Genomic DNA, 13,367 nt, shown 5'->3' with positions numbered 1-13,367 from the left:
AGCACAGAAAACCATATTATACTAGAAATTTAAAATTAAATTCCACATACATGTGTGTAGTTCTTTTCATTTCCATCAAGCCTCGCTTGTCCTTCCTCTGATGTCATTCCTAGGTGTTGTCCTGCTGACAAATCTATGTATTAGTTAAAACGAACTGCTTAGAACAATTAGATAAAAGCTATAATCTTTATAAATACAGAAAATAACATCTTATCAACTGAGACTTCAAATTAAGCGTCATCTTTTCCTGAATATTTACTTTACTTAAGAAATACTTCTAATTAGCTAACACTTCTAATTAGCTAACAAACCATTTGGGAAATATGAGATGTCACAAAGTGAAAGGCATACAAACATGTCAAAAATTCATCCACAAATTCATTCATTGAACATCGATGGAAAAACAATCAGAAAAAAAAAACCTACAATTTAGAAATGCAGTACAAACATATCGAGTTGCACTATATACTCTGTTCTCTACCTCGTAATATACCTTTTGAACAACACCCTAAGATTCAACTGCAATGTCATTCATTGTTTCCAGAATGACTTACTTCTGATGCATTTATCATCACCCTTCCTTATATCTGAAATGTTTTCCTCCACTATTCTGAAAATTTCTTTTCACCTTTGAGGATTCAGCACTGGGGTTTAAGGAAGAAGACAGAGAAGAGGAGACAGACTGCGGACACAGCTGAGATTCCCATCACTGCTGGGAAAGTCAATTCTAAAATATATAAAGCCATAGAAAATCCAAGAAATATTTGATTGTTGGTTTCGGAAGGTGCTTTTTCATTTACAATACATACAGTTTTAACTGATACTTTTGAATTCAGAATATGAAACTAAAGCTAAGAAACTATGTTTTGTTTCACTAGGCAACCTTTAGATCTTTATGAAGTTTTCCCATCTGGTCCTAATGTTCTAAGTATAATTCTGCTGCCCACTCCCCAGAGTACGCTAAATACTAGTCTAAAGGAAATCACGCTTTCACCTCATTCTCTTTCTTATTTCCATATGTTATTGTGGTTCAGGAAGAATGCCAATGTCTTGCTAAAAGTCATTCTGTTTGGCTGTTAAGTTCCATAAACAGAGTAAACATGAAGTAGATTTTGCCACAAAATGACTGTTGGAAAGTCAGAACTACGATCAACCTACATAGAGGTGGGCTAGAGTTGAACACTTTCTGTTTCTCTATTTCCTTCTTTGCTTTCTCTGTTTTCTGGTAGCTGTGATTCACTCAAGTCATGGAGCCTATAATTACCTAACAGAAACACACCTACAATCTGAGTCTCTAGTTTATCTATTACGGTCATCTGTCCAAACTCTGTGGATGCTGACAGAGTTTTGCTCATGGAGTGTGATGCAAATGGCCTTTTATCACCAAATTTCCAATCCCTGCATCTTTGACCAGTTTCATGATTGGAGGTCAAAGAAGTAGAATCCCAATCTGAATTCTGGGATTAAGTTTTCATTTATTAGGATGTAAAAATAACACAAAGTTGACTATCTTGTAAAACTTCCTTTTTCAGAGAAGCAGTCACACGTCCTCTTTTCCCCCAAACACCTATTCCTTCAGAATACATTTTATTTTAGGTGTCCTATACTTGCCATTTACATAGGTAAGTTTAATTAACTATTGTCACGCAGCAATTTCTATTACATAATGTGTTTCCAATTAAATATTTCCTTCTTAATAGTTAAGATGGTGAAGGGTATGATTTTTTTTGTTACTGTCAAAAGTTATGTGTAACCACTTATCTTAAGTTTAAATATGCATGACAAACATGGGTTTACAAAAACTTTTAATGAATCGTACTACTTCAAATAAGAAACTATTTATTATAAGAAAATGGTCTTTTCTAAATGCTCCAATATCTTCAGAATTCATTTTTAAACCTTAGATAAACAGATATTCATATGACAAATTACAGTCCTGGGCGACCTTATTGTTTCCAAGGAAAAATGGGATCAAACTAGGTCATTTAAATCGGTGGTTTCCAATGTCATGTGAGAATCCGTGAAGTCCCAAGGTCTGTCAGTCGAGGGGCCCGAAAAGGTCAAAGCTATTTTCACAGAAATACTGAATGTCATTTGCCATTTTCACTCTCATTCTCTTCTAAGTGTACAGTAGAGTTTTCCACAGTCGTGATATCACAGCTCTGATGGTGACATCATAGCTCTATGGTTACTGGGTCGTAGCTCCAATGGCTCACGAAATGCATGACTGTGTGTGCTCGTATTTTAAATTGTTCAGTTTTTATTTCTAATATTGTAACTATCTATGGAGACTACCGACTTAAAAATATTCTTTGGAATTCTCAATAATTTTTAATAGCATAAAAGCATCCCAAGGCACAAAAGCTTCAGAATTCCTATTTTCAAAGATTGTGTCTATCAAATATTCATTACCATTAATTACTTCTCCCATTTTTAATAATCGAAGACACCATAGGCGCATGTACACACATAGCCAGTGTATGCTCAGCAGAACATCTGGTTTTAAGACCATCAGTGTTACAACACTAAGAGGAAGTAAAGTTAAAAACAATTGTCATGGTAGCAACTGAAGCTTACTTGGGTAAACGTCAAAATTCAAATGACCATTTGAAAACGCTGGAAAAATCTTCCAGTGTGATCATTGGTAACCCGTATTAAGTACAGGGATTCCAAACTGGGACATTTAGGGTATCGAACAAACGGAGAACTATCTTAGTGAAGTCACCGTTTTAAAATCTCATTTTCTTATTCCTGTGAATACCTTTTCTCAAACACCGATACTAAGAATGACATCACGTTATTTATGTCAAATCCTTCCATTAAATTTGTAACAAAAAAAAGGCATGATGAAGAGAAGACTGCAAGCATGTCACATGTCCTTGCGTACTCCTTCCCAAAATTAAATTGGTATTACAAAGTGTACCTGGTATGAAGGGTTGCACATCGTCCATTCCTATAGGTCTGTAAGGAACAGGATCTTCCACTTCAATGCTCGGCTGAAGGGGTTAGGAAACAACATGATTAGTAACTAATGGACACTTCATGCAATCTCTAGTTAACAATTCAGGATAACAATATTAATGTTATAATCTCCAAGAAAAGGACTTTTTGAAAAATATGTATTTAAGCAAATATTAGTTTGGTACAACTGATACTGCAGTTTGTGCAATTTTTTTTAAACCTTGTAAACCGCAATTACTCTTGCACCGAACTAATACCTTGAAAAGTGTATTTCCTATAACTTGAAATATTTCTAATGATACATTATTTTTGTTTGTTTGTTTTTTTAGTGTTAAAACAAGATACTTGCTTGACATGGTAAGAAACCTTGGTGTATGTCCTGTTGAGTCTAAATAGAACATTTTAGAACCTACTTCATCTAGGTCAACAAGAGCTTGGAAAAACCAAACTCTTATTTGATAAAAATTTTGATAGGAAAAATGATTAAATAGAATGACAAAGCTGTAAGAAAGCTTTTCGTTAAATTATATTTAAATAAATAATAGGAAAACGTTATATATAGTTATGCAACTTTTCAAAAAAGTTTAATAAATTCTAATCAGGAAAAGATAAGAACATTTATTTACTAACCATCTCAAATGTACCAGGCATCTGCCATGCACAGTTTATTTCTTTTCCACACAAACAACAAATATAAAAATGGTTTGATGCTGGTTAGCCCTCTTCCTGCTTCCTGACCATTCCAAGACACTAGAATAAAATGATGAACCCACATGATCCATTGCTGTCCCTGCCCAGCAGGTTTCACTCCTAGACCTTCACATGACTGGGTCCTTCTCATGCTTCACGTGGCACTATCCCACACAGACGTTTACTTCAGGTCAAAACACTGAGCTCGCACCAACAGAGCCTCAAGTACCGAAACACTACACATCAACAGGGTATCGCCTATCACAGTCTCCTGAAGTTTAGCATCCCCCAGATTAGAAATCCACATGCCCCTTCTAACTTTTCCACTCTGTTCTTGACACTACTGCCATTTGATTGTCCTTCAGGTTTACAAAAAGTGTCCCCACCATTTGGTAAGTCACTACCGCCCACTGTGATCATTGATTTTACATTTCTATAGCTCCCTTTACACTTCGCAAAGTGTTTTCACATTTGTTACCACATTAGTTCATTCCACATACCTGAAAGGTAGGCATAAGTACCTTTATGATGAATGAGGTCACTGACATCCGACAGGTTAAAAAGAAGTTTCCCCCAGATCCCACAGCTACTAAGTGACCCATCCAGGGTTCTAGTGTGTTCTTATCGTCAAACACAGTGTCTACACCAGTAGGCAGCAGCTGCCTATATCAGAAGATCACACTCCTCCTGTCTCTTTTCACAGCTGTCATCTCACATTGGCTCATCATTACTTTGTACTTCTATTACTACAAGCATGGTTGCCATCAAGATACTCAATGCATGCTATTTTAACTGAACAAGACAATTGTTGTGTATTAAAGCAGCACTCAGCCGATTGTTGTTAGTATAATCCTGCACAGTATTACTATTAACAATGCTCTTCCTTCCCTGGAAAAGTTCCTTGCAGATCTATTTGAGAATACCAATACAATAATACTTTCATGTATCAGGCATTATCTTTTCAAGTTCCAAGGTATAAAAAACCCTAAATTCCAAATTCTTTCTTTCTGAATCTCATTAGGACATTTACACAACCATAAAAACCACATAATCAAGCATTTGGGCATACTTCAAGCTGGAATAATGCTTTAGCTTTTAGGTAAACTTAACTTCAGAACCCAACTGATTCCTTATGACTTGGAAGACTTCTTGTTTTATACTATTCTACACCGACCGCCTTAAGTGAACCTTGCAAGTTAGCAGAATTGTACTACGCTGTCTCATTATATTAAGCACATATGTATTTTATTAATTATAGGCTAAACCATAAGAAAATAGTTAGTGTGGGGAAATGCAGAGGTGAGAAAGTATAGTCAAAGCATACCTTTTACGTTTTAACATCACTGAATGGTGATATTTAAAATAATAATGATAAAAAATTACAGTACCTCAGAATCCCAACATGATTTCACAGCTCCTTTTCCGAATCTTAATGCTGATATTTTAACTATAAAATGTAGTCACAGAACATTAATGTGAACATATATTACTACACATTTTAAATACACATTCAAGTCATGAATATTTACATGAAAGTAATAGCAGAAAAGAATATCAGGGGGCCGAAGCATTTGCAAGAAGAAGCAGTTGTTAGTAATGGGGATACTTTTGCAAAAAAGACAGGAACAAATGCTTATAAGAAATGAAAATCACAGTTGGATCTACACGTGTTAGATTTGTGTATAGCAGCACTTAAGCTAGAAAGAATTCATAGATAGTCACTAAATTATCACTTGTATAATTTTGGTGTGCTCCATCAACAGAGGTCAAGATAACAGTTTTTGTTTGCTCTTGTGGAGCACTTTCAATAATATCCACACCATTTTCTCTTTTTCCAATTGGCGGCTTGGTTGCTTCTTTCTATTAAAAAGAAGAAAAGAAAAACCCAACTTCAGCAAACATCGTATTCATTTACTCGTTCACTCGCTCACTCAGTCCTTCAGTCAGTAAGACAACAAACCGCTATCGTAGCCATCGAATCATAGGCATAGACCCAGGGAAAGCTGGAAATAGAAATGAAAGATTTTTGTCCTATATTCTAGTAGGGGTCGATATATTACAATTCGTGAAAACAATCAGAACAGAAAAGTACCACTCTCCAGTTCTACACCTCAGATGAAGAAAGTATAGTACGGGCACAAAAGAAACAACAATCAGTTGTACCAGATGCTGCAAAAATAGGGCTGCATCTTGAAAGACATACGAGGTACTGAGGGAAACCATGAAGGGGAGTCCAGAAAGGGCAGCGGGCGCAAAAGCCTGCGTATAAAATAACATATTGTAGGTGAGGGCAGAAGAAGAATGGGGTAAGCCTGGAACTCTGAGAATGGGATGGAGAGACAACTGCAGAATCAGAACCAAATCAAAGAAGGCACGTGTCATGCTAGCAGATGAATTCTACCCTCACGTCATGGGGAGTCACTCAGGAAGCAGAGGTGTTGCATCATCACAATTCTAGTTTACAACAGCCACTCGGGCTGCAATTTATGATATTGAGGACTTCCGTTTCTTTCTAGGATCCTATCCATCAGCCTGTCTTGCTTCACAACATAGCGCCTCGCAGGTGCCTACAAACTCACAAACGCAGCTACCCACAGCACGTCACTTTGTAGCTTCCCCTAGGTGGCTCCCGGTTGGGCACAAGCAGCAGCTGACCTGGGCCTGCCCCACAGTCCCTCCCAAGAGGCCCCAAATCCAACACACCTTGGACCAGCTTCAAATGACACCAGAACAGCACCAAATTAGCTTCACAAATGACACGCCCAAGCCATGGACTGACCAGACACCAGAGCCCTGCTACAGCCGATCTCACTCTGTGGGGTCAGCCCACACACAGGGGTTCATCTACTGTAGTCACAGCCAGTCGTCCTGAGGGTCAATTCCACACCCAGATGTGCCAACAGCAATAAGGCTCAAGTACAACAGGAGGGCACACATCACCCACACGAGCTTCTGGAACACAAGGCTCAGGTAACCGGGGTCTGTACCACTGGGCCACACACAACACCTGGTATGTAAGGTAATACTGTCCAGATGAGGAGAATTAGCAATCTACAGAATACAGAGAAACAACAATAAAGATGCAGTGAAAAAAGAAGAGAGAAAGAAACATTTCTCTAATGAAAGACCAGGAAAAAACTCTAGAGAAAGAACTAAACACAAGAACTAATGGACACAAGCTATCTACCAGACACAGAGTTCAAAATACTACTTCTAAGGACGCTCAGTGAACTTTGGAGAAAAATAGATAAACGTTGTAACACTTCAACCGAGACAGCAAACATAAAAAATGGACATGGAAATCATTAACAAAAGTCAAATATGAAAAATACAACATCTCAAATGAGTAATTAATAGATGGAATCAGCACCAGATTTGGTTGAGGCAGACGTTCAAATCAGTGATTTGGAAGACAAGGTAGCAGAAAACACACAATCAGAACAGAAGAAAGAGATATGAAAAATGATTATGAGTAAAAAAAAAGAGAGAGAAAATACTTTAAGGGACTTCTGGGACAAGATAAAGTGTAACAGAACTCGTAGGGCTATCAAAAGGAGAAGAGAGAGACAGAAAGGAATTGAAAACCTATTTGAATAAATAATGACGGAAATCTTCCCTAACCTGTTGAAGGAAACACAAGTGTAGGAAACACAGGGAGTTACAAACAAAATAAAGCCAAACAGGCCCACACCAAGACATACCAGAATTAAAACGCCAAAAGGTAAAGACACAGAGAAAATATTAAAACCAGCAAGAGAAAAGCAGTTAGTTATATACAAGGGAGCTCGCATAAGACTGTCAGGTGATCTCTCAAAAGTAAATCTGAAGGCCAGAGGAATGGACAAGAAATATAGAAATGTGATGAAACGCAATAATTTACAACCAAGAGCACTGTATCCAGCAAGGCTCTCATTTAGAATCAAACGAGAGGTAAAGAGCTTGCCAGAGAAAAAGGAGGTGATGCAGTTCAGCCCTAGGAAACCACTATTACAAGAAATGTAAAACCACGACGAGAAAAAAAAGGAGGAGGAGAAGGAGGAGGAGGAGGAGGAAGAGAAGGAGGAGAAGACGGAAAAAGAGCAGGAGGAAGAGCAGGAGGAGGAGAAGAAAAGTGAATAATAAAATGCCAATAACTATGTACCTACAAATAATTACTTTAAGTGTAAATAGATTAAATGCTCCAGAAAAGACATAAAAGGTAGCTGAATGGTTAAGAATGCAAGACCCATATACACGACAATCTAACTACAAAATATCTGCACAGCAAAGGAAACCAACAACAACATGAAGTCACGAGCGGGTGAATGGAGAAGATATTTGCCAATGATATATTTGATAAAGGGTTGACATCCAAAACATATAAGGAACTCATAAACCTTAACACCAGAAGACAAACAATGCTATTACAAAATGAGAAGAGTACCTGAATAGACTTTTCTCCAAAGAGGTCACACAGATAGCCAAGAAACATACGAAAACATGCTCAGTGCCACTAATCATCAGAGCAATGCAAATTAAAAACACAATGAGCTACCACCTCACAACTGTCAGAATGTCCATGATCCATGAATCAACAAGCAACAAGTGTTGGTGAGGATATGAAAAAAAACGGAGTCCTCGTGCACTGTTGGTGAGACTGCAAATCCAGGCAGACAATGGAAAACAATATGGAAGTTCCTCAAAAGTTTAGAAATAGAAGTACCATGTGGCACAGCAGTCCCTCTTCTGGGTTTTCCTCCACAGAAACACAAAACACTAATTTGAAAAGCAATATGCATTTCTATGGTCATTGCCACATTATTTTCAATAGTCCAGGTAAGAAAGTAACCAAAGGATCCATCATCTTGGATAAAGAAGAAGTGGGACATATATATAACAAAATACTACTTGTCTGTAATAAACAATAAGTACTTATCGTTTGTGACGTGTGTGGGCCTAGAGGGTATTATTCTAAGTGAAAAAAGTCAGACAGAGAAAGACAAATACCACCTGATTTCACTTATTGGTGATATGCAAAAAAAATAAATGAACATAGAAAAGAGAAACAAACTTATAGATGCAGAGAACTAACTGATCGTTGCCCGGTTCGAGGATTGTTGGGGGAATGCTTGAAATGGAAAAAGGATTAAGAAGTACAAAGTGGCAGTTATAAAATAGTCATGAAGATGTCAAGCACAGCACAGAGAATACAGTAAATAACATTGTAATAACTAAGTACGGTGTCAGGGATACCACACTAATCGGGGTACCAGTTTTCACATTATATAAATGCCTACCAACTATGCTGTATACTTGAGGCTGACATCATGGAATGTCAACTATAACAGAAATGAAAAATTTTACATTTAAGAAGCGAAACTAAAAACCTTCTGAAATTTGACATTTTAGTATATGGTTTAAGAACCTCTGCTTCTAAAATTAGTTATTATTTTAAGCAAAACATGTACTCTTCAATTAGATGAAGACAGTTAAATATATTCATAATGTAATGATTGAGGACATAGTGGAATCCCTTTGTAATATGGGTTTTGAGATAGAGAACTTGAGTTCTAAATTTTCAAAGTTTCTATTATTTTAGTCTAAATGATGAACCCAGAATACCTGAAACTAATATAAAATAATACTGAATGTCAACTGAATATAACTTAAAAAAAGAAAAAAAAACATAGAGAAAACACTCACGCCTACCAACTATGTGATACCAAAATACAAAGTGTAATAAAATAAAAACTATATATTACATGCTACATAGTTTTAAAAACTGAAATGTACCAGGAAGATTTCATGACTATTACAATAAGTAAATGAATCCATTACAGATTTCACGTAGGCACGAGTATTATAAAAGACCCACTGATGTAATGTAAAAGTCACATTAAGATTCCTTACCCTTAACCAAATTGCATAGCTCCATCACTGTGGGAAACCTCCCAAGAAAATTTAACTATCACTATGTATTTCCCAGCCCCTTCTTTTTTTCAGTCACCATGTTCAATACTTCCTAAAGTTAAGGGGAAAAAAGAAAGAGTGATGTCGTGAAAATGGCAGTGTGAGGTGTGCCTCTTGAAATCTTCCCTGGAATTTACAACAAGTTGAACAACTATCACTCCACAAAGGACTCCCTGCGCAGCAGACCGGCTAGACTAAGGGGCGTACTACTGCAATAGCCTACAGGTGGACAAATTGCTCGAGCGGTGGAGGAGAGAAGGGAGAAGTGCGGAGACGGGGCCATGCAGGCTCAGGACCCAGACCTAGCTTAGTGCTCCGAGCTCCCTGAGTCCGGGAACTAGTACAGCTACAGAAGAGGAAAGAACTCGTGCTACTAGGGCTCCACTTATGGCCCACAGGGCTGAGAGGACAGCATATAACACAGCTGAACCCAACGTTAATGGCAGAGACCTCAGAGCAAAGACTGAGGGAAGAAGGATGAAAACAGTGGTAAGCCCTCACTGCAGAGTAAAGAATGGAAGACTTAGACACTGAGACTAGCTGCCCCCTCCCAGCCCTCCCAGAGCTCGACCCGCCCCCACCTGCCCAGTGCTAGAAGCAGAACACTAGCAGTGTCAGATCAAAAGAGCAGAATATTTGCAGTTCTGAGAACTGTGGTCTGTAGTCAAGGACTCACAGCCCAAGTACTTCCAGCAAAGAGGAGGGAGCTGTGGAAGCAGGACCCGCTGAGGTGGTTGTCACCACCATTGCTCTGGGCCATCTCTCACAACCCACCGGTGCCACCCCTGTCCCCACCTATCTGGGTGGACCCCTGCAGGAATAAACAGAACTGCTGAAATGCAGGGGCTCTGAATCACAGGAAGAGCTTTGAAACTTCAGAAGTTCTCCGCATTTCCCCACGGAAGCAGGGCCTTGTGACCCCAGCGAACTGTTCACAGAGGAGACTCCCGCCTTCCAGGGAATCCCACCACTGTGTGAGAAGCCGGAATAGCGCACAGAAAACATAACACTACAGTGTGAGACAGAACAAACGGCTGCAGTCACACAGAAAATAAAACATTATCCCAAAACCTACTGGAAAGCAAAAGAAAGACCTCTTTCTATCAACCTGTTGCACAACCCACTCCTATAGATGTCTAGGAAGAGAAATAATAAATCACCAATTGCCATGAATAGCCATGGCAACAACACAGCTCAGAAAGAAATTGAAAAGTCTCCAGAAAATGAACTTAAAGATATGGAAATATGTGACTTAAATGACAGAGAATTCAAGATTGCAGTTCTGAAAAAACTCAATGAGATGCAAGAAAACACAGACAGGCAGTTTAATGAATTCAGAAACATAATCAAGAACAAAATGAGTATTTTACAAAAGAGATTGAAATTTTAAAAAAGAACCAAATAGAATTTCTGGAGATTAAGAAATCAAAAGAAATGACATATGAAACAGCCAGTTTAGGTCGGAGAGTTGACCAGATGGAGGAAAGAATCAGTGACATCGAAGCTAGAAATCTGGAAATCACAGGGATGGAAGAAGATAGACTTGAGACTTAAAAGAAATGAAAGAACTCTACAAGAACTTTCTGACTCCATCAGAAAGAGCAATATAAGAATAATGGGCATACCAGAAGGGGAAGAAAGAGAGAAGGGAACAGAGAATATATGTAAACAAGTAGTTGATAAGAACTTCCCAAACTTATGGAAAGAACTGGATCCTTAAATCCAAGAAACAAATGGAACACCTAATTATCTCAACCCCAACAGGCCTTCTCCAAGGCACATTATATTGAAGCTGTCAAAAATCAATGACAAAGAAAGAATCCTCAAGGCAGCCAGGGAAAAGAAGACGGTAACCTACAAAGGAAAGCCCATTAGATTATCATCAGATTTCTTTAGCAGAAACTCTACGAGTCAAGAGGGAGTGGAACCAAATATTCAAACTATTGAAAGAGAGAAATTATGAGCCAAGAATAATATATCCAGCAAAAACATCTTTTAGATATGAAGGAGAAATAAAGACCTTTCCAGACATACAGAAGCTGAGAGAATTTTCTAATACATGACCTACACTACAAGAAATGCTGAAGGAGGCTATTCGACCACCATCAACAGGGACAATTTGTGGCAACCAAAACATAAAAGTGGGGAGAATAAAGGTCTGAACCGGAAAATGGGAATGGAGAAAGTAAGCATGCTGAAGAAAATGGAATACTCTAAATAGCAAACTTTCTTTTACATAAACTTAATGGTAACCACTCAAAAAAAATCCAGAACTGAAATACATAATGTAATAAACGAAGAAACAGAGGGAAAAATCATAGAATACCACCACATAGAAATAAGAGACAACAACGAAAAGGCAAAGAAACAATGGAGACACAGTCTTACCAGAAAAGAAAAGATAGAATGATAGGAAATCCTCACATATCAATAATCACCCTAAATGTAAATGGATTGAACTCACCAATAGAAAGGCACAGAGTAGCTGATTGGATCAAAAAACTAAACCCAACCATATGCTGCCTCCAAGAGGCACATCTCAGCTACAAGGACAAACATAGACTCAACGTGAAAGGATGGAAATTGACACTCCAAGCAAATGGTATCCAGAGAAAGTCAGGTGTAACCATACTGATTGATATCAGATGAAACAGACTTCAGGATAAAAAAGGTAACAAGAGACAAAGATGGACATTTCATAATGATGAAGGGGACTATACAACAAGAAGACATAACAGTCATCAATATTTCTGCCCCCAATCAGGGAGCACCAAGATATACCAAGAAACTACTAACAGAACTAAAGGGAGAAATGGACCAAAACACAATTATACTAGGGGAGTTAAACACATCATTGACAGCTATGGATAGATCATTCAAACAAAATAAATAAATAAATAGCAGCCCTAAATGACACATTAGATGAACTAGACATAACTGACATTTATAGAGCACTTCATCCTAAAACATCAGACTAAACATTCTTTTCGAGTGTACATGGAACATTCTCAAGGATAGATCATCTATTGGGACATAAAACTAGCCTCAGCAAATTTAAGAAGATGGAAATCATACCAAGCAAACATATTCTCTGATCACAAGGCTTTGAAATTGGATATCAACTGCAAAAAGAAAGCAGGAAAAACCACAAATACATAGAGATTAAACAACATACTTTTAAAGAACGACCTGGTCAAAGAAGAAATAAGAGGATAGATCAAAAGATACATAGAAGAGTGACATCATAGGAATGGCAGCAGCGAAGAGTGACATCATACGAATGGCAGCAGCGAAGAGTGACATCATACGAATGGCAGCAGCGACTGCTGCCATTCCTATGATGTCATTCTTCTATGTATCTTTTGATCTATCCTCTTATTTCTTCTTTGACCAGGTCAATGGACTCTGCTCATCACACAGAAAAGGTAAGAGACTCGTTCGAGGATTACTTGAAGGTGGGCAAATTGGGCGAGCAGGGGAAGACAGAAGGGGGCGGAGTGGCGACCTCAGCCCGCATCTGCGGCTGTGGAGACACAGAGGATCCCAGGACAGAACAGAGACCACAAGAGCCAAGACATAGGCTCTTTCCCTGCATCCCACAGCTGATCTCTCCTGCCAAGAGAGCAGCATATCCAGCATTTGAGGCAGTCACCTCAGCTGAGACCTCCAGCTGGGCCCTAGGTCGGACAAAGGACATGATCAACACACCTGGGCCCCTCCGCCCACTCTCCCAATCCTACCCCTGCCTTTCCAGAGACTCAAGCTGG

At 38.4% G+C, this 13,367-nt stretch overlaps 2 protein-coding genes across 9 annotated transcripts in view; both read right to left on the bottom strand.

Moving 5' to 3' along the window:
- LOC308502942 (ankyrin repeat domain-containing protein 26-like) overlaps positions 1-5,511 on the bottom strand; it is a 104,521-nt gene extending 99,010 nt beyond the window's left edge. The window contains exons 1-2 of one of the 2 annotated variants that reach the window (XM_081080739.1): positions 2,924-5,511; positions 51-121 (exon numbers count right to left, since the gene is read on the bottom strand). In XM_081080739.1, the coding sequence (XP_080936865.1) occupies positions 51-121; positions 2,924-2,951 (99 nt within the window). In that variant the 5' untranslated portion in view covers positions 2,952-5,511. The remainder of the gene's footprint in view (positions 1-50; positions 122-2,923) is intronic. The other variant, XM_081080738.1, reaches the window with a different exon arrangement.
- LOC308502943 (uncharacterized protein) overlaps positions 3,289-13,367 on the bottom strand; it is a 90,998-nt gene continuing 80,919 nt past the window's right edge. For 6 of the 7 annotated variants that reach the window (XM_081080742.1, XM_081080745.1, XM_081080741.1 and 3 more), the window contains one exon: positions 3,289-5,511. In XM_081080742.1, coding sequence (XP_080936868.1) covers positions 5,344-5,511 — 168 coding nt within the window. In that variant the 3' untranslated portion in view covers positions 3,289-5,343. The remainder of the gene's footprint in view (positions 5,512-13,367) is intronic. The other variant, XM_081080740.1, reaches the window with a different exon arrangement.

The sequence above is a fragment of the Rhinolophus hipposideros genome (assembly GCF_964194185.1).
Source record: "Rhinolophus hipposideros genome assembly, contig: SUPER_9_unloc_1, whole genome shotgun sequence".
NCBI classification, from domain to species: domain Eukaryota; kingdom Metazoa; phylum Chordata; class Mammalia; order Chiroptera; family Rhinolophidae; genus Rhinolophus; species Rhinolophus hipposideros.
The sequence above is the reverse complement of the archived record's forward strand: the minus strand, read 5'-3'. Positions and strand labels throughout refer to the sequence as shown.